The sequence below is a fragment of the Papio anubis genome, chromosome 1 (assembly GCF_008728515.1).
Source record: "Papio anubis isolate 15944 chromosome 1, Panubis1.0, whole genome shotgun sequence".
In the NCBI taxonomy this organism is placed as follows: domain Eukaryota; kingdom Metazoa; phylum Chordata; class Mammalia; order Primates; family Cercopithecidae; genus Papio; species Papio anubis.
Window position 1 is genome coordinate 188,344,694 of NC_044976.1, and position 22,715 is coordinate 188,367,408.

Consider the following 22,715-nt stretch of genomic DNA (forward strand, 5'->3'; position numbering starts at 1 on the left):
CTCACTCTGCTGCCCAGGTTGGAGTGCACTGGTGCAATCTCGACTCACTGCAAACTCCGCCTCCTGGGTTCAAGTGATTCTCCTGTTTCAGCCTCCCAAGTAGCTGGGATTACAGGCATGTGCCACCACACCCAGCTAATTTTTGTATTTTCAGTAGAGATGGGGTTTCACCATGTTGGCCAGGCTGGTCTTGAACTCCTGACCTCAAGTGATCCACCCACCTTGGCCTCCTAAAGTGCTGGAATTACAGGCGTGAGCCGCCGTGCCTGGCTGAAGTCCCTACTTTCATAAAACTTATGTTATATGGATGGAGACGGACAATAAACACACCAAACACATAAACATATAGCCTATCAGATGGTTATAAGTGCCAGAGAAAAATAACGAGGGAAAAGGTAATACAGAGCGGCCATGGAAGCCTGCTCTAATAAGGTGACATTTGAAGAGAGATGTGAAAGAAGGGAGGGAGCAAGCCAGGTAGTGTCTTAGAGAAGAGCACCCCAGGCAAAGGGAGTAGTGGGTGCAAGGAGGCCCCGAGGCCAAGTGTGCCTGGTGTGTTCCAGGAGCAGCACAGAGGCCCCTGGCAGGAGCAGTGCTGGAGAGAGCAGATGAAGTCAGGGCAGTTGCAGAGGGCTCAGAGAACATCATGACTCTCAGGGGCCCTGGGCACTTCTGCCTTCATGGGCCTCTTCCTCCACAAAACTATGAAAAATTAGACTTTATGACTGTGTTAGTATAACAATGAAGATATTAGTATTATATATTAAAACATTTTTCTTTATCTAAAACTAATTTTCCTCCTGATTCTAAAAGACATTAAAACATTGTTATAAGTGTCTAAAAGTATTGTAGATGCAGGTACTGCACCTGCTGATTCCTAGTGGATGGCTCCACCTTGGTCTCCATCCCTCCCTGCCTGAGACATATACAATCTTTGCTATTACCCTAACTGCAGACGTTCAGTTTGCTTCTGGATTTTGCATATATGAATCTTCTGCCCTGGAGGTCTTCAACTCATGTTATCCGAGCTATCTGCTCCTCCTCTTTCAAGTCTCAGCTTAGCTGTCCTGTCTGCTGTAAAGGCCTCACTGAACAACCAAGATAGGATCCTGTGGCTTTTCTGCACTTTTTTTTTTTTGCATAGCACCCTGTCCCTGTCTTCTTTGTCATAATTATCCCATTTGATTGTAAATATCTACCCAACCTAACTAAAAGTTTGTTTTGAAGGCAGGGAAATTGTTTAGCTTACCATTATAACCCAAGCCCCAAACGGGGCTGAAAAGAAAGTTTTCATTCATCAATGTGCATATTCATTCCATAGTTATATCAGTTACTATGCTGAGTACTAATCACAAAGTCAAAGTTTGTTTGCCTGTTCCTTTATTTCTAGAAGTTGATGTGGTATATTAGCACGTTACAGTTCAGTAAAAAACCAAGAATATAGTTTGTGTTTTATGCTACTTGGAAGCTATTTTAGCTTTAAAATCATATATATATGATTACATATATATATAAAATCATATATATATATATCTCTCTAACATATATATGTTGACTCTCTTTTTCTTTTCCTTTTTTTCCCACCCAGGAAAGAGCCAAACTTGCCTGTTTTGACTACGGAGATATCATTTGTAAAGCAGGTGAAATGCCACAAGGAATCTACTTAATTATTTCAGGAATGGCAATTGTAAGGGACTATTGGTTTGTTTGTTTGTTTGTTTTTCTTACTTAAAATGTATTTTGAAACATGCAATTGTAGAATAAGAATAAATTTAGATACTGAAAAAGTTTAAATTTTTAATGTGATGAAACCATTTCTACTCTGAGCATGACAGCTGAGAGATAAATATGCAACACCTGAAATGTGCTTCCCATTCTACAAAATGCTGTCATAGTCTTTACTTATTTCTTGCAGCAATCCTGGGAGGAAGCAAGATTTTTCTGAATGTTCAGACAAGAAAATCAATACTTGGCGTGACTTAAATTACTCACGTAAAGGAATTAGGATGAGGATCAAAAATATCACTTTTAATCTGTCCAATGGGAGGCTTTTGTTGACCAGAGAGAGAGAGAGAGACAGAAAGAGAGAGAGAGAGCGATTTCAGTAGAGTGATGCGGACAAGAATCCTTTGTATCTGCATAACAGTAGTTTAGTAGCTGAATTCATGGGTGAGCCCCAGTTTGTGAACCAAATAATTCCTAGATCATCCTAGATGATAGTCATAAAATGACAAATCCTTATTATGGGAAAAATAATACATTCGGCTTTCTGGTTTTGAAATGCGTATATTAGACCTTAAAATATCATGGAAATAAACTACTATAATAAATAGAATACTGACACAATATAACACTTATTTACTCTCTGGCACTATTCTAAGCACTTTTCATTCATCCATTCATTCATTTATTCAACAAAATACTTGCTTCATTACCACCATGTGGCAGGCACTATTAATTCTAGGCATGGGATTGACAAAACAGACACAAATCCCTGCCTTCTTGGAGCCTAATTTCTAGTAGAGGGATAAAAGGAGATGGGACAATGAACAAAACAAATAAGTTTACAGTATGTTAGAGATGATGGAGATATGAAGAGGTTAATTGTGATTTTTTAAAAGGTAGTCGAGAAAGGCAATGTGGGCCAGTCACGATGGCTCACAACTGTAATCCCACCACTTTGAGAGGGCTAGGCGGGTGGATCATATGAGGCAGGAGTCCAAGACCAGCCTGGTCTTGGCAAAACCCTGTCTCTACTAAAAATACAAAAATTAGTCGGGTATGGTAGCACATGTCTATAATCCCAGCTACTTGGGGGGCTGAGACACGAGAATCTGAGATCCTGCCACTGCACTCCAGCCTGGGCGATAGTCTCACTCTATCACTCAGGCTGGAGTGCAGTGAGGCCATCTCAGTTCACTGCAACATCTCCCCCTCGGGTTCAAGAGATTCTCCTGCCTCAGCCTCCCAAGTAGCTGGGATTATAGGCACGCACCACCATGCCCATCTAATTTTTGTGTTTTTAGTAGAGATGGGGTTTCACTAGGCTGTTGTTGAACTCCTGACCTCAAGCGAGCCACCTGCCTCGGCCTCCCAAAGTGCTGGGATTACAGGTGTGAGCCACCGAACCCGGCCAACAACCCTATTTTTTACGTGAGAATACTGATGCACAGAAAAAAAATAATCCACTTGGCCCCAACTACACATACTCAGAGGCCAAAGATTACTTTGAACTCATGTAGTCTATCTCCAGTATCCATGTGCTTAGCCATTATACTATACTCCCATTAGAATGCTAGGAAAAACACACAGCTGCCAGTATTTATGAAATGTGGCAAGTTCAATACTTAAAAGCTGCAACTCGCTGTAACATGTTTCTTTGGGGATTGTCCTGCAGTGACTGGACTAGCTAAGCCTTATTAAACTGTAGTCCAATGATGTTTGGTCTGAAGAGGTTATATTAGTACTCTTTTGATACCACAACAAATTACTACAAATTTAGTGGCCTAAATATATTATCTCATGGTTCTGTAGGTCAGAAATCCAATGGGTTCTGCTGATTTCACTGCTTGGGTCTCAAGAAGCTGAAATCACGATGTCAGTAGGGCTGCATTACCTTCTGGAAGCTCTAGGGGCAGAATCTGTTTCCAGGCTCTTTGAGGTTGTTGGCACATCTAGTTATTCTTTATGGCTATTGAACAGAAGTCCCTGCTTCTTCAAGGCTGTCAGCTGGAGCCCACCCTGAGCTCCTAGAGCTTCTCTTTCATCTTTGCGTGCAGGTCCTCACGTCTCAGAGCAAGCAAAGACATATGGAATCCTTCACACATCTCTCTCTGATGGACTCCCTTCTACTTGCAAGGGCTCATGTGATTACAGTCCCCCCAATATTCCCGTCTGTTGTTTAATCAAACACTAATCTGGAACGGCTGTGAAGGGACTTTGTAGATCTTTTTACGGTCAGCTGATTAGTATCCTTAACTCCATAAATCATCTTTTTAAGGTCAGCTGATTGGCAACCTCAATTCCACTTCAAAGTCCCTTCACTGCAGTACCTAGATTAGTATTTGGTTGAGCAACAGACAGGAATCTTGGGGGGCCTCCTTTCAAATGCTGCCTACCTCAAATGTCATAATCTTTTCTTCGTTTGCAAAAAGCAGAGGCATTCTTCATTGCTCAAAGATCCTTTGAATTGCATTCAAAATTACAGCCATTTAAAAAAAAAAATCAAACTCCTCTGGAAGCATGAATGCTTTTAAAAGTCTGAATGCTAATTGCTGGGAGAGAGTGACCTTTTGTGTCCTGTTTCTTGTGTCTTAAACAATACCCTTCCTCTTTGATGTTTACAGCTAAATTTTCTGAAAAATTCTGTAATCCTTCTAATCCCAATTCTTTCAGCTTCCCCCTAAAATCTGATACCTCTCTGCTTTCTCCAGTTATGCCTACCAGTTATTTTCTTGAAGTAACTCAACCATCCTATGTTCTTCCTAAAACCTTTTCCTGTTGATGTTGCATGGTAATTTTTCTTAAGCATTTTGAAAAGAGACAAGGCTTTCATTAACATCATGGCTTGGTTTGGAGGCATATTAATTCATAATATTTGATTTATGTGCCCAGGCAATCAAAAGTTATTTCCACGTGATGCATTAACCCATTGTGGTAAGAATATCTAGTGGACTCAATGAGTGATTGTATTAGTTGCATACTATAATTTCCAGGTTTGGTGGGATATTTTTTTTTTCTTTGAGATGGAGTCTCACTCTGTCGCCCAGGCTGGAGTGCAGTGGTGCGATCTTGGCTCACTGCAACCTCTGCCTCCTGGGTTCAAACAATCCTCCTGCCTCAGTCTCCTGAGTAGCTGGAACTACAAGCACACGCCACTATGCCCGGCTAATTTTTGTATTTTTTTTTTTAGTAGAGACAGGGTTTTACCACGTTGGCCAGGCTGGTCCCGAACTCTTGATCTTGTGATCCACCTGCCTTGGCCTCTCAAAGTGCTGGGATTACAGGCGTGAACCACTGTGCCCAGCCCTGGTGGGATTTTTATATAAGATAGGTATAAATAGAAAGTTGTAAATAGGGGTCATCTGTAAAACTAAAGATGAGAAAAAAAATCCTTGCCTTGGGAGTTGAAATGTGAAAGAAATCATGATTTTTTTCCTTAAGCCTAATTCTTCTTTCACACCTGACAGGAGATCTTTGTCTTCCATTGGAAAGTTGTAAGAAATAGTGGGAGCTCCTATGATTTGATCAAAATTTTAATTTTTTCTTTCCCTTTGCACACTTTTTTCCCTTTGCAGTTGCATAGTTTATCTCCTACCTTTGGAATAGAGAGTAGCCAAAGGCCTGATAGAAAGTCCAGTGACATGTTTACAGAGTTCTGTACTGCTGGGGACATAATTGGAGAGCTAAACTGTCTGCTTAAGTGTGAAATTGAATATACTGTCATCTGTGAAACCAGTTTACAGGTAGGAAAATGGTTCTGTCATGAGTTATTAATTTTTCCTCAAGTAAGTAAAAAATGCCAGCATCTTTTCTTTTTTCAGATTTTGACATCTTAGTCACCCAACCAGCTATTGGGAGGTAACGTAGCTGAAAAGGCAGATTTAGTGTCTCACATGCCAGGCTCTGCCAAGCTCCACTGCATCCTGCCTAAGGGAGTAGTTATTTAACCTCGTTAAGTCTCAGTGTCCTTGTTTATGAAGTAGAGAGAATACCTACCTTTTGATGTTATGAGGATTAGGAAAACATCTACGTAACATGCCTGACACATAAAGGTGCTCAATAAATGGTCACCATTATGACAACAGTGTTTTTAAAGAATATTTGTTTTTAAAACAACCCCGTTAAAAGTGGGCAAAGGATATGAACAGATACTTTTCAAAAGAAGACATACGTGTGGCCAACAAGCACATGCAAAAAAGCTCAACATCACTGATCAATAGAGAAATGCAAATCAAAACCACAATGAGATACCACCTCACACCAGGCAGAATGGCTGCTATTAAAAAGTCAAAAAGTAACAGGTGCTGGAGAGGTTGTGGAGAAAAGGGAACAATTACACACTGTTGGTGGGAGTATAAATTAATTCAACCATTGTGGAAGACAGTGTGACGTTTCCTCAAAGACCTAAAGAGAGAAATACCATTGACCCAGAAATCCCATTACTGGGTATATACCCAAAGGAATATAAATCATTCTATTATAAAGACACATGCACATATATGTCACTGCAGCACTATTCACAATAGCAAAGACATGGAATCAACCTAAATGCCTGTCAGTGATAGAGTGGATAAAGAAACGGTACATATATACCATAGAATATTATGTAGCCCTAAAAAAGAGTGAGATCATGTCTTTTGCAGGAACTGTGGATGGAGCTGGAGGCCATTATTCTTAGTAAATTAATGCAGGAACAGAAAACCAAATATCACATGTTCTTACGTATAAGTGGGAGCTAAATGATGAGAACACATGGACACATAGAAGGGAAAAAAACACACTGGGGCCTTTTGGAGGGTGGAGGGTTGGAGAAGGGAGAGAATCGGGAAAAATAACTACGGGTACATGGGTGATGAAATCATCTGTACAACAAACCCCCATGACACAAGTTTACCTATGCAACAAACCTGCATATGTACCACTGAACTTAAAAGTTAAAAAAGGAATATTTGTTTTTAAACTTCCTTCTATGTTTCATTTGCTAAGTAAGAAGTTATCTATTCAACACCTAAGTGTCCAGACATTTCACTAGGTGTGGGGAATTAAAATAAAAATGAGCCAAAGACCAAGGAACAGTCAAAGTGGTTCGTTAAATAGGTCCTGCTCCCTGTGCCACCCAACTGGCTGAGACCCTCCAACAGGGGTTGTCAGACACCCTATACAGGAGCATAGGTTGGTGCTCCTCAAGGTCAGAGTTCCCAGAGGAAGGAGCAGGCACCCATCTTTGCTGTTCTTCAGCCTCCTCGAGTGACATATCCAGGTGTGGGAGCAAACCAGATGAATGGGTCCTGAAGCAAACCCCCAGCAAACTGCAGCAGCCCTACAGAAGAAGGACCTGACCATTGCAAGAAAAACAGACAGAAAGCAACAACAACAGCATCAACAACAACAAAAAAGTCCCCACTAAAACCCCATCCAAGGGTCAACAGCCTCAAAGATCAATATTAAACAAACTCATGAACATGAGAAAGAATCAACGAAAAAACACTGAAAACCCAAAAGGCCAGAGTGCCTCTTCCCCTACAAATGATCGCAATGCCTGTCCAGCAAAGGCACAGAACTGGATGGAGGATAAGATGGATGAATTGACAGAAGTAGGCTTCGGAAGGTGGGTAATAACAAACTCTGCTGAACTAAAGGAGCATGTTCAAACCGAATGCAAAGAAGCTAAGAATCTTCATAAAAGGTTACAGGAGCTGCTAGCTAGAATAATCAGTTTGAAAGGAACATAAATGACCTGATGGAGCTGAAAAACACAGCATGAACACTTCATGAAGCATGCATAAGGATCAGTAGCTGAATCTATCAAGTGGAAGAAAGGATATCAGAGTCTGAAGACCATCTTGTTGAAATAAGGCAAGAAGAGAAGATTAGAGAAAAAAGGATGAAAAGGAAAAAACAAAACCTCTGAGAAATATGGGACTATGTAAAAAGACCAAACCTATGATTGATTGGAGTGTCTACAAGAGACAGGGAGAATGGAACCAAGTTGGAAAACACACTTCAGGATCAGGATGTTATCCAGGAGAACTTCCCTGACCCAGCAAGAAAGACCAACATTCAAATTCAGGAAATACAGAGAACACCACTAAGATACTTCATGAGAAGATCAACCCCAAGACACATAATCATCAGATTCTTCAAGGTCGAAATGAAGGAAAAAATGTTAAGGGCAGCCAGAGAGAAAGGCCAGGTCACCTACAAAAGGAAGCCCATCAGACTAACAGTGGACCTCTCAGCAGAAACCCTACAAGCCAGAAGACAGTGGGGGCCAATATTCAACATTCTTAAAGAAAATAATTTTCATCCCAGACCTTCATACCCAGCTAAACTAAGCTTCATAGAAAAAGGAGAAATAAAATTCTTTCCAGACAAACAAATGCTGAGGGATTTTGTCATCACCAGGCCTGCCTTGGAAGAGCTCCTGAAGGAAGCACTAAATATGGAAAGGGACAACTGGTACCAGCCACTGCAAAAACACTCCAAATATATAAAGGCCAATGGCACTATGAAGAAACTGCATCAACTATTCTGCATCAACTATTTTGCATAGTGTGCAAAATAACCAGGTAGCGTCATGATGACACGCTCAAATTCACACATAACAATGTTAACCTTAAATGTAAATGGGCTAAATGCCCCAGTTAAAAGACACAGACTGGCAAATTGGATAAAGAGTCAGGACTCATTGGTGTGGTGCATTTAGGAGACTCATCTCACATGCAAAGACCTACATAGGCTCACAACAAAGGGATGGAGGAAAAATTACCAAGCAAATGGAAAACAAAACAAAAAAAGCAGGTGTTGCAATATTAGTATCTGACAAAACAGGCTTTAAACCAACAAAGATCAAAAAAGACAAATAAGGGCATTACATAATGGTAAAGGGATCAATTCAACAAGAAGAGCTAACTATCCTAAATATATATGCACCCAATACAGGAGCACCCAGATTCATAAAATAAATTCTTAGAGACTTACAAAGAGACTTGGACTTCCACACAATAATAGTGGGAGACTTTAACACCCCAATGTCACTATTAGACAGATCAATAAGACAGAAAATTAACAAGGATATTCAGGACCTGAACTCAGCTCTGGATCAAGTGGAACTAATAGACATTTACAGAACTCTCCACCCCAAATCAATAGAATATACATTATTCTCAGTACCGCACAGCACTTATTTTAAAATCAACCACATAATTGGAAGCAAAACACTCCTCGGCAAATGCAAAAGAACCGAAACCATAACAAACTCTCTCTCGACCACAGTGCAATCAAATTAGAACTCAGAATTAAGAAACTCTCTCAAAAACCATGGAAACTGAAGTACATGGAAATTGAACAATCTGCTCCTGAATGACTCCTGGGTAAATAATGAAATTGAGGCAGAAATCAAGAAGTTCTTTGAAACCAATGAGAACAAAGAGACAACATAATGGAATCTCTGGGACACAGCTAAAGCAGTGTTAAGAGGTAAATTTATAAGCACTAAATGCCCATATCAGAAAGCTAGAAAGATCTCAAATCAACACCCTACCATCACAATTAAAAGAGCTAGAGAAGCAAGAGCAAACAAGTCCAAAAGCTAGCAGAAGACAACAAATAATTAACATCAGAGCAGAAATGAAGGAGATAGAGACACAAAAAACCCTTTAAAAAAATCAGTGAATCCAGGAGCTGATTTTTTGGAAAAAATTAACAAAGTAGATAGACTGCTAGCTAGATTAATAAAGAAGAAAAGAGAGAGAAATAAAAAAGACATAATAAAAAATGATAAAGGAGATATCACCACTGACCCTACAGAAGTACAAACTACCATCAGAGAATCAACACCTCTATGTAAATAAACTAGAAAATCTAAAAGAAAAGGATAAATTCCTGGACACATACACCCTCCCAAGACTAAACTAGGAAGAATTAAAATCCCTGAATAGACCAATAATGAGTTCTGAAGTTGAAGCAGTAATTAATAGCCTGCCAACCCAAAAAAGCCCAGGACCAGAGAGACTCACAGCCAAATTCTACCAGAGATACAAAGAGGAGCTGGTACCATTCCTTCTGAAACTACTCCAAAAAATTGAAAAGGTGGGACACCTCCCTAACTCATTTTATGAGGCCAGCATCATCCTGATACCAAAACCTGGCAGAGGTGCAACAACAACAAAAAGAAAACTTCAGGCCAATATCTCTGATGAACATCAATGTAAAAATCCTCAATAAAATACTGGCAAACCAAATCCAGCAACACATCAAAAAGTTTATCCACCACGATCAAGTCAGCTTCATCCCTGGGATGCAAGACTGGTTCAACATATGCAAATCAATAAACATAATCCATCACATAAACAGAACCAATGACAAAACCACATGATCATCTCAATAGATGCAGAAAAGGCCTTCAATAAAATTCAACATCCCTTCATGTTAAAAACTCTCAATAAGGTAGGTATTGATGGAATATATCTCAAAATAATAAGAGCTATTTATGACAAACCCACAGCCAATATCATACTGAATGGCAAGAGCTGGAAGCATTTCCTTTGAAAACTGGCACAAGACAAGGATGCCCTCTCTCACCACTCCTATTCAACATAGTATTAGAAGTTCTGGCTGGGCAACCAGGCAAGATAAATAATAAAGATATGCAAATGGGAAGAGAGGAAATCAAATTGTCTCTGTTTGCAGGTGACATGATTCTATATTTAGAAAACCCCATTGTCTCAGTCCCCAAACTCCTTAAGCTGATAAGCAATTTCAGCAAGGTCTCAGGATACAAAATCAATGTGCAAAAATCACAAGCATTGCTATGCACCAACAACAGACAAACAGAGAGCCAAATCATGAATGAACTCCGATTCATAATTGCTACAAAGGGAATAAAATACCTAGGAATATAACTAACAAGGGATGTGAAGGACCTTTTCAAGGAGAACTACAAGTCACTCCTCAAGGAAATAAGAGGGGACACAAACAAATGGAAAAACATTCCATGCTCGTGGATAGGAAGAATCAATAGCATGAAAATGGCCATACTGCCCAAAGTTATTTATAGATTCAATGCTATTTCCATCAAACTACCATTGACATTCTTCACAGAATTAGAAAAAAACTATTTTAAATTTTGTATGGAACCAAAAAAGAGCCCACATAGCCAAGACAATCCTAAGCAAAAAGAACAAAGCTGGAAGCATCACGCTACTTGGCTTCAAACTATACTATAAGGCTACAGTAACCAAAATATCATCGTACTGGTACCAAAACAGACATGTGGACCAATGGAACAGAACAGAGGCCTCAGAAATAACCGTACACATATACAACCATCTGATCTTCGACAAACCTGATAAAAACAAGCAATGGGGAAAGGATCTCCTATTCAGTAAATGGTGCTGGGAAAACTGGCGAGCCATATGCAGAAAACCAAAACTGGACCTCTTCCTTATACCTTTTACAAAAATTAACTCAAGATGACTTACATGTAAAACCCAAAACCGTAAAAACCCTAGAAGAAACCCTAAGCAATACCACCCAGGACATAGGCATGGGCAAAGACTTCATGACAAAAATGCCAAAGGCCATTGCAACAAAAGCCCAAATTGACAAATGGGATCTAATTAAAGAGCTTCTGCACAACATGAACAGGCAACCTACAGAATGGGAGAAAAATATTGCAATCTACCCAACTGACAAAGGTCTAATATCTGGAATCTACAAGGAACTTAAACAAATTTACAAGAAAAAATCCCATCAAAAAGTGGGCAAAGGATATGAACAGACATCTTTCAAGAGAAGTCATTTACGTGGCCAACAAACATATGAAAAAAAGCTCGACATCACTGATTACAAAAATGCAAATCAAAACCGCAATGAGATACCATCTCACGCCAATCAGAATGGCAATTATTAAAAGTTAGGAAATGGGCCAGGCGTGGTGGCTCACACCTGTGATCCCAGCCCTTCGGAAGGCCGAGGCAGACGAATCATGAGTTCAAGAGATTGAGACCATCCTGGCCAACATGGTGAAATGCCATCTCTACTAAAAATACAAAAATTAGCTGGGCATGGTGGCACACCTATAGTCACAGCTACTCAGGAGGCTGAGGCAGGATAATTGCTTGAACCCAAGAGGTGGAGGTTGCAGTAAGCCGAGATGCACCACTGCACTCTAACTTGATGACAGAGTGAGACTCCGTCTCAAAAAAAAAAAAGAAGAAAAAAGAAAAAGAAAAGAAAGGAAAAAAAAAGCCAGGAAACAACAGATGCTCGTGAGGCTGTGGAGAACTAAGAACGCTTTCACACTGTTGGTGGGAATGCAAATTAGTTCAACCATTGTGGAAGACAGTGTGGTGATTCCTCAAGGACCTAGAACCAGAAATACCGTTTGACCCAGCAATCCCATTACTGGGTATATGCCCAACCATAAAAAGCCCAGGCCCGGATAGACTCACAGCCGAATTCTACCCAAAGGAATATAAATCATTCTACTATAAAGACACATGCACATGTATGTTTATTGTGGCACTATTCACAATAGCAAAGACATGGAACCAACTTAAATGCCCATCAAAAAATGTGGTACATACACACCATGGAATACTATGCAGCCATAAAAAGGAATGAGAACATGTCCTTTGCAGGTACATAGATGAAACTGGAAGCCATCATCCTCAGCAAACTAACACAGAACAGAAAACCAAAAACTGCATGTTCTCACTCATAAGTGGGAGTTGAACAATGAGAACACATGGACACAGGGAGGGGAACATCACACACCAGGGCCATTTGGGGATTGAGGGGGTGAGAGGAATGAGAGCATTTGGTTAAACAGCTAATACATGTGGGGCTTAAAACCTAGATGATATGTTGATAGGTGCAGCAAAGCACCATGGCACACGTAGACCTATGTAACAAACTGACACATTCTGTACTTGTATCCCGGAACTTAAAGTAAAATAAAATAATTAAAAAAAAAAAAAAAGAAATGAGTCAAAGAATTCTCAATCTTTGGAGACGATCTGATGCAACAGAGCAGGATCCAGAGTCTTAGGGGTGTGTGGAGTGGAAGGAAATGTTGTTTTAGCTATTTCATGTCATTTTATTTTTGGAAGAGGCATGAGTTTAGTCATAAGGCTGAATTGAATTCACTGAAGTTCGTGTAACTTGAATCTGAAAGTGTATTTTTTTTATTCAGGTAAACTATTTGCCTCTGGAAACAAATACCGTGAATGAGCTCACTTTATCTACCATGACAATAAAAATAGATAAGTTCATATGGCTTAGTTCCTGAATCCTGGGCTTTGGGCTCATGAGCCATATCCTTCATTGTATCTATTGACTGATATACATTTTTCTGGTCTCTTATTAAAGTATATAGCTTTAATCGCACCATACATTTTATCATCTTATACTTAGCAAACAACCATTTTCACAATACAAATGCTTCTAAATGACAAGAGTGTCATAATTATGCTAGAATTGATAGTTTTTCTGAAGGTTAAATCCGCAGGCATCTTGTTTTTTGATGGTCTTGTAATTTAGTTCCAAATCAAGCTGCTATGGCCTGCGGTCTTTTTGTTTCAGGCCTGCTTTATCTCCCTGGAGGATTTATATGAAGGCTTTGATGCCTTCTGGCCATCTCTGGAATATAAAATATGGCTAAAGCTTGCTCTCAGTACTGCCTACCAGTATTTTGAATCAAGTCTTATTGACGAGGTAAGTTACATGATTAAAATATTAATAAATTGAATTTTTATGCATTGTATTTTTTACAGAATGCGTTTCATATTTTTGAGACAAAAATAGAAAGGAAATTTGTGTGCGCGCGTGTGTGTGTGTGTGTTTGAGACAGAGTCTCACTCTGTTGCCCACACTGGAGTGCAATGGTGCAATCTCAGCTTACTGCAACCTCTGTCTCCCAGGTTCAAGCAATTCTCCTGCCTCAGCCTCCCAAGTAGCTGGGATTATAGGCGCCTGCCACTAGCCCTGGCTCATTTTTTTTATTATTATTAGTAGAGACAGGGTTTCACCATGTTGTCCAGGCTGGTCTTGAACTCCTGACCTCAAGTGATCTGCTCACCTCGGCCTCCCAAAGTGCTGGGATTATAGGCGTGAGCCACCGTGCCTGGCCCTGTGTCTGATTTTCTAAAATGAGATTGCTAGAATTTTAACTGCTCTCTTATCCTGAGTTCCTACAGGTTGTCAATCCTTTTGTCACAGCTAATTTTCCCAAGCTACTTGCAATCATTTCAAAAAAAAGGTAGATTTAGCAAATTCAAAATAGGTAGATCCCCCCTGAACCAAGCATAGTGTTAATCAGAATGTATTAACAAACGCTCCGTCTGTATTTATTATTGCCTATTCTGCCAATGTTAATATAAATCTATAAATCTCCTGCCTTTTCAAAATCTTTGTGGAGGTGACTGAGCCTCTCTCATGGACTTCCCCTCCAAACAGTAGTGGTTCAAGTTTGTCTCTGGACAAGCACAATTTACAATCTCACATTTGTATCCTATTTAGTAACTGTTGGAACCCTTACTAGCTAGTGAGTCGGAACTGGGGAAGTGAACTGGGAAAGATCTGAAGTTCAGTAATATTCACTGAACTGAGCGACTGGATATAAATAAACATTGGGTTAAAAAATGAGTGTGTCATACACGCCAGTAAGGTTTCTTTTACTATATTGCAATAATAACTTTCAGAAAAATTTTAGCAGAGGGATACGGGGATTGGAATTCTTCTCTTTTCCTTTTACCTTGCCTCTTCATGAGGAGTGGGACAAATTTAGAGTCTAGTATGAAACTCCAGGGGTGAGAATTAGGACGAATGGATAGAAACTATGGACTCAGACTTGACTCAATAATAAGGTGAATGTCCTTTACATTTTTTTTTAATTCACAAGCAACACATATTCATTATATAAATGAGAAAGTACAGATACAAAACATTAAAAAATGTCTATTTTTAAACAGAGAATCTCTATTTAATAGTTTCTTTCTTTCTTTTTTTTTTTTGTTTTTTTCCCATTAAAGAACTAGCCAATTAAGATTTTTTTCCCTCTAAATCACAGAACTCAAAATGTATATGCATTTTGAAATCAAACTAAAACAGCTGATTGTTTTTAGATTTTCTGGTTGTGAAATGCTAGATAAATTTGCTAATTTTTAAATGTTTTTGGTGTCCTAGTTGTGCTGGTGCCCTCAGCAAATAAATGTATGATTCGCCTGTCAATGACTGAGATTCAAGGACTGGCTCTTGTAGCCGTGCCCTGCTTGGGGGTGGAGATGTTTAGACTGAGCTGACAGCCCTGTCAGGGTCCTGTGCAGGAGATTCCTACTGTTGGGCTGATCTCTAAGTTCCTGGGTTAGTTTGCAAGCACTGCTGTAACAAAGTACCACAAACTGGGTGGCGTAAAAAAAAACAGAAATGCATTGTTTCACAGTTCTGGAGGCTAGAAATTAGAAATCAAGGTGTTGGGAGGGTTGGCTCCTACTGAGGGGCTGTGAGGGAGAATCTGGGCCAGGCCTCCCTCCTTGGCTTATAAATAGCTGCCTTCATATTCACGTGGCGTTCTCCCTGTGTGCAAGTCTGTGTCCAAATTTCCCTTTTTTATAAGGACACTAATTATTCAAATTAGAGGCCCATCTTCTTCCAGTATGACTTCATCTTAACTAATTGCATCTGCAGTGACCCATTTCCATAAAGTCACATTCCAGGACACTGGGAGTTAGGACTTCAGCATAAGAATTGGGTGGGAGGTGGGGTGTGTGTGTGTGTGTGTGCCCAATTCAACCCATAATAGCTCCCTCCCAGTTCTAAAGTCTATGACTCTGAGCCTTGAAGTATAGCTCAGACTCTAGCTTGCTTTCTTTTGGCTTTGTGTTATTCCTATTCACCTGTCAAATGGAATGTAAGCTTACTGCTAGGTGACCCTCTGAATCTTTTAAGACTCTGGGTCTTTGTGCAAATAGAAATCTCCTGAGTCATAGCCGAGTACCCTGCTGTGGCTGACAGCTCACAAATTAGGGCTGGGCAATAGTATCCAGGTCCCATTAACAGCACAAACACTTGGAATTTAGAAATTTGTCAGAGGCCATTCTGAATGCTAAATAAATCCTGTCTGTTGGTGCCAGGGGCCGTGTACCTTCTGACATCCTCAAATAATTCAGATCGATCAGTGAATCTGTTTTCTTCTTGATACCATCTGTCAGTTTGTATGACTTATTTTTAAAAATGCAATTTTATCGTAGGACTTAAAGTTTCAGAAGTGTGTGATGTTCAATCAAGCATATGTGGAAACTTTATCAAGCTATAATGAAATGAGTATTGATAATATGACCATGAAATTTGTTATCATTGTGTATGGCAGTGTAATTGATACTAAGACAGAGGAACCATATTTTGCACCTTGCATTATACCTACAACCTGTGAGCAGGTAAGAAGTATTGTTTCTAAAGAGTCTCTTGCTTTTCACAGTGCTTCAAAAGTGACTTTAAAACTCAACTGGCCACCTTAAAAAGAAATTTAACCTGGAATGACCCTGTAGTTCTTACTTGCCTTTTGCAAACAGTAAAAATGTACCAAGGGCTTCTGTGTACTGTAGTACAGGTGCCCCACACAAGGGTGTGCCCAAGCGACAGGGAGCTGGAATCTGCCTGCTGTTTGCTTGCCATGCACGCCCTTTGCTCTGGCATGTGGCTGTGCCAGAGAAAGGATGAGATGCAGTAAGTTTTCCCTGGTTTACACCAAGGCAATGATGCTATGTTCTAGCATAGCTCTGGAAGTATCTGCATAGCTCTGGAAGTATCTGCACCAGTTGACAAGAAAGGAGTAGAGCAGGGGCCACATCACTTTGTTGCCACATTAGGGGCTGTGGGCACTTGATAGTAGATCCTGGGCCCTGGGTCTCAGCATTCCATACCTCTGTAATGACAAAGGAAGTGTGACCACCTAGGACATAACAGGGCATGGGAAGGGTAGAAGCAAACTCCCTAATGGTCCAAGCTGCCTGCCACTGGACAGAGGAATGGGGAGGACCAAGAGGCCATGGGAAGAGACGACATCTCTTTAAATCTGGGAGTACGTTTCTCCCCTATGGGAGAGACCTTTTCTGCCAGTTCAGACTGTGAAAATTCATTAGGAAAATTTGTCCTGGAAAAGTTGGTAAACCTAAAAAGTGAATTTTTTCCTTTCAAAACATTCTTACTTTATACCTTTCATCAATTCAGATGATGAAGGTAATTTAAATGTTTTTAATAGAAAATTAAAATCTTGTTTAGTTTTGAAACAAAGGATGGAGGTAAGAGGCAAGCGGGCAATAGGAGTAGTACTGCAGCTTAGTGTCTTAAGAGACCCGGGTTTGGAGTCAGGCACACTTAGACTTAAAACTTGACCCCTGTGCCTACTTGTACTTGAGCTTAGGTAAGCTGCTTAACCTTTCTGACCCTCAATTTCCTTCTTAGTAAGATAGATAGGGATAAGGTCAGCAGCCATCTTATCGGGTTATTGTGACGATTAAATGAGATAATGTGTGGTAATCTAAAAATGATAGTTACGATGATTCCTTGTTTGCTGCTGGCATTCTGGGAGGCAGATTTTATGGCACATAGGACAAATGGTCTAAGAAAGGAAGACAGTCTTGCCATCCTGGGAATGCTGAGCCTTGAGCCCTTGAGCTTCAGTGTAGGAGTAAAAGTAGCTTACTGGATGCTGGGGATTCCCTGCTTTCCAAACTGGGAATTTCCAGTCTAGTTACAAGTAAGGTGTAGAAATTTCCTCTCTGGTGTCTAAATATGCAAGGAGAATTTGTTGGTCTAAGACTTCTCAACATCAAAGAGGATTTGAAATTTAGAATACAGAGCCAAGATTGAAGACCCAGCTCTACGCTTTGGCTTATTTTTTATACTTTTTGGAAAGGTTAGAAAGAAGCCAGGTTAGAGATCAAAGAATGCTCTTTTGACTAATTTTGACTTTTCTCCTCTAGGTTCAGGGAACTTCTGATTTAAGCAAGCTGCTAATAGTCCAAGCATCAGAGCTTACCCAAAGGAATAGTAACACCAATGTCATGGGTAAGGGATAGACCTTTAGTGGTAGGAAAACTATTGAGAAGGAACTTCAATACATGTAAAATTCCTTTAACTCTAAGAAAGTGATTTGAGAGGGCACTATGTGAGTTTATCATTAGTCCCCATCCTCGGGCCCACCCTGGCTGCCACATTGCTCTGGGAGGTCACATATGAGAGACTTCCAGACCCTAAAATCCAGGTGGCTCCTTCCTCTGCCGTGTCCCTCCCTCCATACACTAGTCAGGGGAGAGCAGCTTCTGCGGTGCACTCTGTTGCTGCCCTGGTAGGCTGGAACCACATGGTGCTGGCAGTGCAGGAATGGGGAGGGAACAGACTCTCTCACAGGAGCCCAGGTATGGAGAGCTGGTTTGCTCCCAGCAACTGAAGGGAAGAGGGAACCTTACCCATGCTCAGTGAGTATTCCAAACCATGGTCACAGCTACAAGTCAAATGACTTGCTTTGAGTATGCTTTGATAGTCACTGAGTAGTTATAGTTACGTTTATTAGCATCCAACTGCATGCATCATGATGCTAAGCATTATACAGAGAAGACTTGATAGGAGGAGCTTGCTAGAAAAAGCACACTCAGGATCTTTCATCTTCTGCTCAGCATCCCTGCCCTCCCAAGCCCAATGACAACATTCTCCCAGCTGTCCCAGCTTGAGGACACATTCTGGGTTTGCAACTCTAACCTGCACCATCCCAGTGTTTACAATTCATGTGATCCATCGGTTTATCTATTATGCAATTCTTAATGAATCGTTGCTTTGGGGGAGGGATTTACATGATTTCAAATTGTGTACGAAGAGTGAGGTTTTCTCAGTATCTTATATCTCACTATTTCTCAATTGCATACTTTTTATAAAATTCAGCCCCACTGTGTGCTGGGTACTGTGCCAAGAGCCAATCGGTGAGTGAGCCAGATGAGGTATTTGCCTTCACAGGGAGGAGAGACAGATATTCAATAAGTAATTATACTTTTCCCTTGGCAGCAATTTGAACCTCAGAGGTTCCTGTGGCTCACCCTCCACCCCCTCTTCTAGGGTCATACATAGCACTGTGATTTAGGGAGCCTCCTCTGCTATTGGGTCACCTGTCCAAGTGGGCTAGCACTGAGATGACCATTTCCCCAGCCCACACAGTCTCTGAAAGTCTGCTGCTCTGCTGCTTCCAAATCACTCTTGGGGCACAGGAGTCTATGGCAAGGCTGGGAACTCAGGGCCTAGCATCAGCCCCCTTGGGTCACCCTAAGAAGTGCTATTGAGTCAGAGATCTTAAGCACTGTCAGGGAGCAGGGCACAGGTCCCTAGTGTTCTTGTGCTCACAGGCCCCTTTTCTTCATGAGTTCCTCTGTAATCATTTTTAGATAGAGGGAAACACATCACTTTGTATTCCTCATGGGTTTGAGACAAAAGTCACAAATGGTAGGCACATGGACTGGATCTTTGACTCTTAATTTGTTTAAGAGTCACTTGTTTTCTTTTAAAATTTTAAAATTAGTTGCCAAATAGAAACAAATGTTTTGCATTTTAAAAATGCAGATTTTGAAGTTTTCATGAAAAAATAAGGTCAGCCAGCACTCAGCCCTCATTCCTGTATGTGGCAACAGATAGGGCTGAGTATCAGTTGGCGTCTATAGAGGGAGCAGACGCTCTGCAGCTTGCCACAGTCCACACGGCTCCCTCTTGCCTTTACCCAGCCCACTTCAACTGTTTACGTGATCTGCCTATTCCCATATGAGTTTGTCAGCCCTTGTATTGGACTTTAGGGAGCCTACCACAAACCTCTGAGGGAAGAAAAAACAGGGACATTTGAGAGGGGGAAGGGAAAAGGGAGACTTATAGGGAGAAAGCAAATAGATATTTCAAAATATTTTCTGGTTGCCTTTACTCTTAAATTCCTAATTTACTTTTTCTGTTCAATGATCGGATTTGGTTAACCTCAGTCGACACTGGTCTTCGAACAACAGGGAGAGAATATGACTGGAAGACAAGAGATGAGGTAATAAACTTGACACTTTGATTATATTTTTTTCTTACTGCAAATATAGAACTATACAGCTAAAACAAATTGAGGTAAAATAGCAAAATGTAGGTGGTGAGAAAAGACACTCCTAGCTACAACTCATTAATTGGGACAAATTGGAATAAAGCCCATCTGAATTACTTAAAAATTAAAATTACAGAGTATTTTTGAAAGACGTAATTTTGCCCCACCCCATTTTTCCCCCCTCACTGATATTTAGGTCAAAGAATAGGGATCTATGGAATTTGTGGTGAGGAGGGACATACATCATGCACACATGTAGACACCAGAGTCTAAATCTCCATGCTTCTGCCTTTGGAGTGTGGATTCCTGGATGTATAGATTGCTATGCTTGCAATTTGTGGGGTCACAGGCTGATCATAGACATCTTCCTAGAGTACCAATTTTACTTGAGCATCTTTTAAAGAAAAAGGTTCACTCATTTAACTAGCGGGTTATTTAAAACATTTTATATTAAAAAACTTATTATCGAGTAGGATGACAAATTTGCATGAATTTTTAAGATAAAACAAGAGACTTCAAAACATTTTGTTATGGAGAGTCATGTAGATTTTTGCCCCCACATGTTTTCCTTCTTTCTTCAGTGACCAGGACCAATTTAGAGAAGTCTGAGAAGGCTGGAAGTCATGCCTAGAGTTGAAAAGGAACATGGGCCTTTCATATGGGACCAGGACAGAATAGAGACAAGTCTGGTGGTGGTGAGGCAGCCTGCAAGACTCATGACTCTAGAGGTCTCTATTAGGCCTCCTGTTTGGGCCAGAGCAGACTGCTGGGTGGAGTGGAAGAGCAGATGACTCTGACAGGGTAATAGGATGCTAGGCAAATGCTGAAGTGGGCCAGATAGTAGTGATGGTGCTAAGCACAGGCTTCAAGGGCCTTTAGTCTTTTCCCAGCCAGGTGCCAAGTCATCCCAAATAAACAGCTTTTTTTTTTTTGAGACGGAGTTTCACTCTGTCACCCAGGCTGGAGTACAGTGCACAATCTTGACTCACTGCAACGTCTACTTCCTGGGTTCAAGCAAATCTCCTGCCACAGCCTCTGGAGTAGCTGGGACTACAGGCACATGCCACCATGCTCAGCTACCTTTTTTGATTTTTAGTGGTGACAGGGTTTCACGATGTTAGCCAGGATGGTCTCGACCTCCTGACCTCATGATCTGCCCACCTTGGCCTCCCAAAGTGTTGGGATTACAGGCGTGAGCCACCACGCCCGGCCATAAACAGCAAGAGAAGTCCCTTGGCCCACTTCATCCCCAGCCCAAAGACCCTTCTAATAGCAATGTTGGTCCTGCCACTGTTATTTATGATAATCAAGGTGGTTTGCGTGTATTTGTTGGGGAAAGAAAAGTTGCATTGACCAAATTTATGGTCAATAGTTCCTTTAAACCAGGTAACCTTGTTCTTTTTAGGCATCCCTCCCAGGGCCTTCCTCTCCTCTCTCTTAAAGGGACCCTATTTCACAAAGGGGAATTAAGAGTCAAATAATTGAGTTCCTCATTTGTTACTATCTTGCCCAGCCCCCATTACTTAAGAAGATTCCCATTCTGATTTACAAGAAGAGTTTCCAGTGGCCCTGCAATCAGTCATAAAGTTAATTGGAATTCAACTTCTGTAACATTTCTCTTCTTCTTAAACACACCTTTGATAGACTACTCTCATTGAATTAATGTAGTATCTCTTCACAAGATGACAGCGTAGAGATGCACATGTAACTAATTATATGCATCATTCAAAATTCTTCACATGAAGATCTTTTAGGAGGAATGTTTCAGATAATAAAATAGAAATGCTTACATAAGTTTTCTGGTTCCATTTAACAGTTAAGAAGTTTTTCCTGAAATGTTTATAGGCTAATATTTAACTTTTGACTTTCTTTTATAGTTGAAAACTGAATACCATTTTAGAAAAGGGTATTAATGATACAAATATGATGTGTGGAGTCAGGTTAAAGACCAAGCTACTTTCCTCACTCAAATACTAAAGGATTATCTCCAAGGAGTTTACTTAGAAGCTACTGAAACAGGTTACTGCTGCATTTATTTTATAAGCAATGGATGGACTGCTGTAAAAATTCTTAATTTTAAGTAGTTGCATTATATTTGAAATGTTAAAAAATTCTTCGGGATAATATAAAATACACTGAAATATATGTCTTATCAAATGAAACCCTGTTTCCAGCTAAGAGCAAATTTTAACATAGTGCATTATAAAAAGTATTGTATAACCGATATGTTACTATCTAAAGCATAGAATCTGTAATTTTCATTTGTGAAATTGTTATAATTAGTGCCTCCCTAATATTTTCCAGAGTGTAGCTGTTCTCCCCTTCCCAATTTGGTAAATATTGAAAAACTGAATTATATTCCACAATCTTAGTAACTTTCAGTAAGTAACTTTTGCTTTCAGTAAAATTTAGGAGAAATTAATATTCTCATATTGCATAGTACTGTTTGATGTCACCTTTCATTTTATTTTTAAAAATCAAATAAAGTTGAGTTTTATGGTTGACTGTTTATTATTAGAACCCATTATTCCTTTTCATCTCAACAAGACTGAAAGGAATACATAATACGTTAGAAGAAAACCATAATAGTGGTGTTACAGGAAGGGAGTCAGATCCAGACCCCAAGAGAAGGGTTCTTGGATCTCATGCAAGAAAGAATTCAGGGCGAGTCCACAGTGCAAAGTGAAAGCAAGTTTATTAAGAAAGTGAAGGAATAAAAGAATGGCTACTCTATAGACAGAGCAGCCCCGAATGCTGCTGGTTGCCTATTTTTATGGTTATTTCTTGATGATATGCTAAACAAGGGGTGGATTATTCATGCCTCTCCTTTTTAGACCATAGACGGTAACCTCCTGATGTTGCCATGGCATTTGTA

General features: G+C 40.2%; 1 protein-coding gene across 4 annotated transcripts in view; it reads left to right on the plus strand.

The window, feature by feature from the left end:
* SLC9C2 (solute carrier family 9 member C2 (putative)) overlaps positions 1–22,546 on the plus strand; it is a 97,008-nt gene extending 74,462 nt beyond the window's left edge. For 3 of the 4 annotated variants that reach the window (XM_021930419.2, XM_009194432.4, XM_021930422.2), the window contains 7 exons: positions 1,589–1,687; positions 5,298–5,465; positions 13,309–13,440; positions 15,975–16,160; positions 17,709–17,793; positions 19,737–19,792; positions 21,718–22,546. In XM_021930419.2, coding sequence (XP_021786111.1) covers positions 1,589–1,687; positions 5,298–5,465; positions 13,309–13,440; positions 15,975–16,160; positions 17,709–17,793; positions 19,737–19,792; positions 21,718–21,753 — 762 coding nt within the window. In that variant the 3' untranslated portion in view covers positions 21,754–22,546. Of the gene's footprint in view, positions 1–1,588; positions 1,688–5,297; positions 5,466–13,308; positions 13,441–15,974; positions 16,161–17,708; positions 17,794–19,718; positions 19,793–21,717 lie in introns of all 4 variants that reach the window. The other variant, XM_021930423.2, reaches the window with a different exon arrangement.
* The last annotated feature ends 169 nt before the right edge of the window (positions 22,547–22,715 follow it).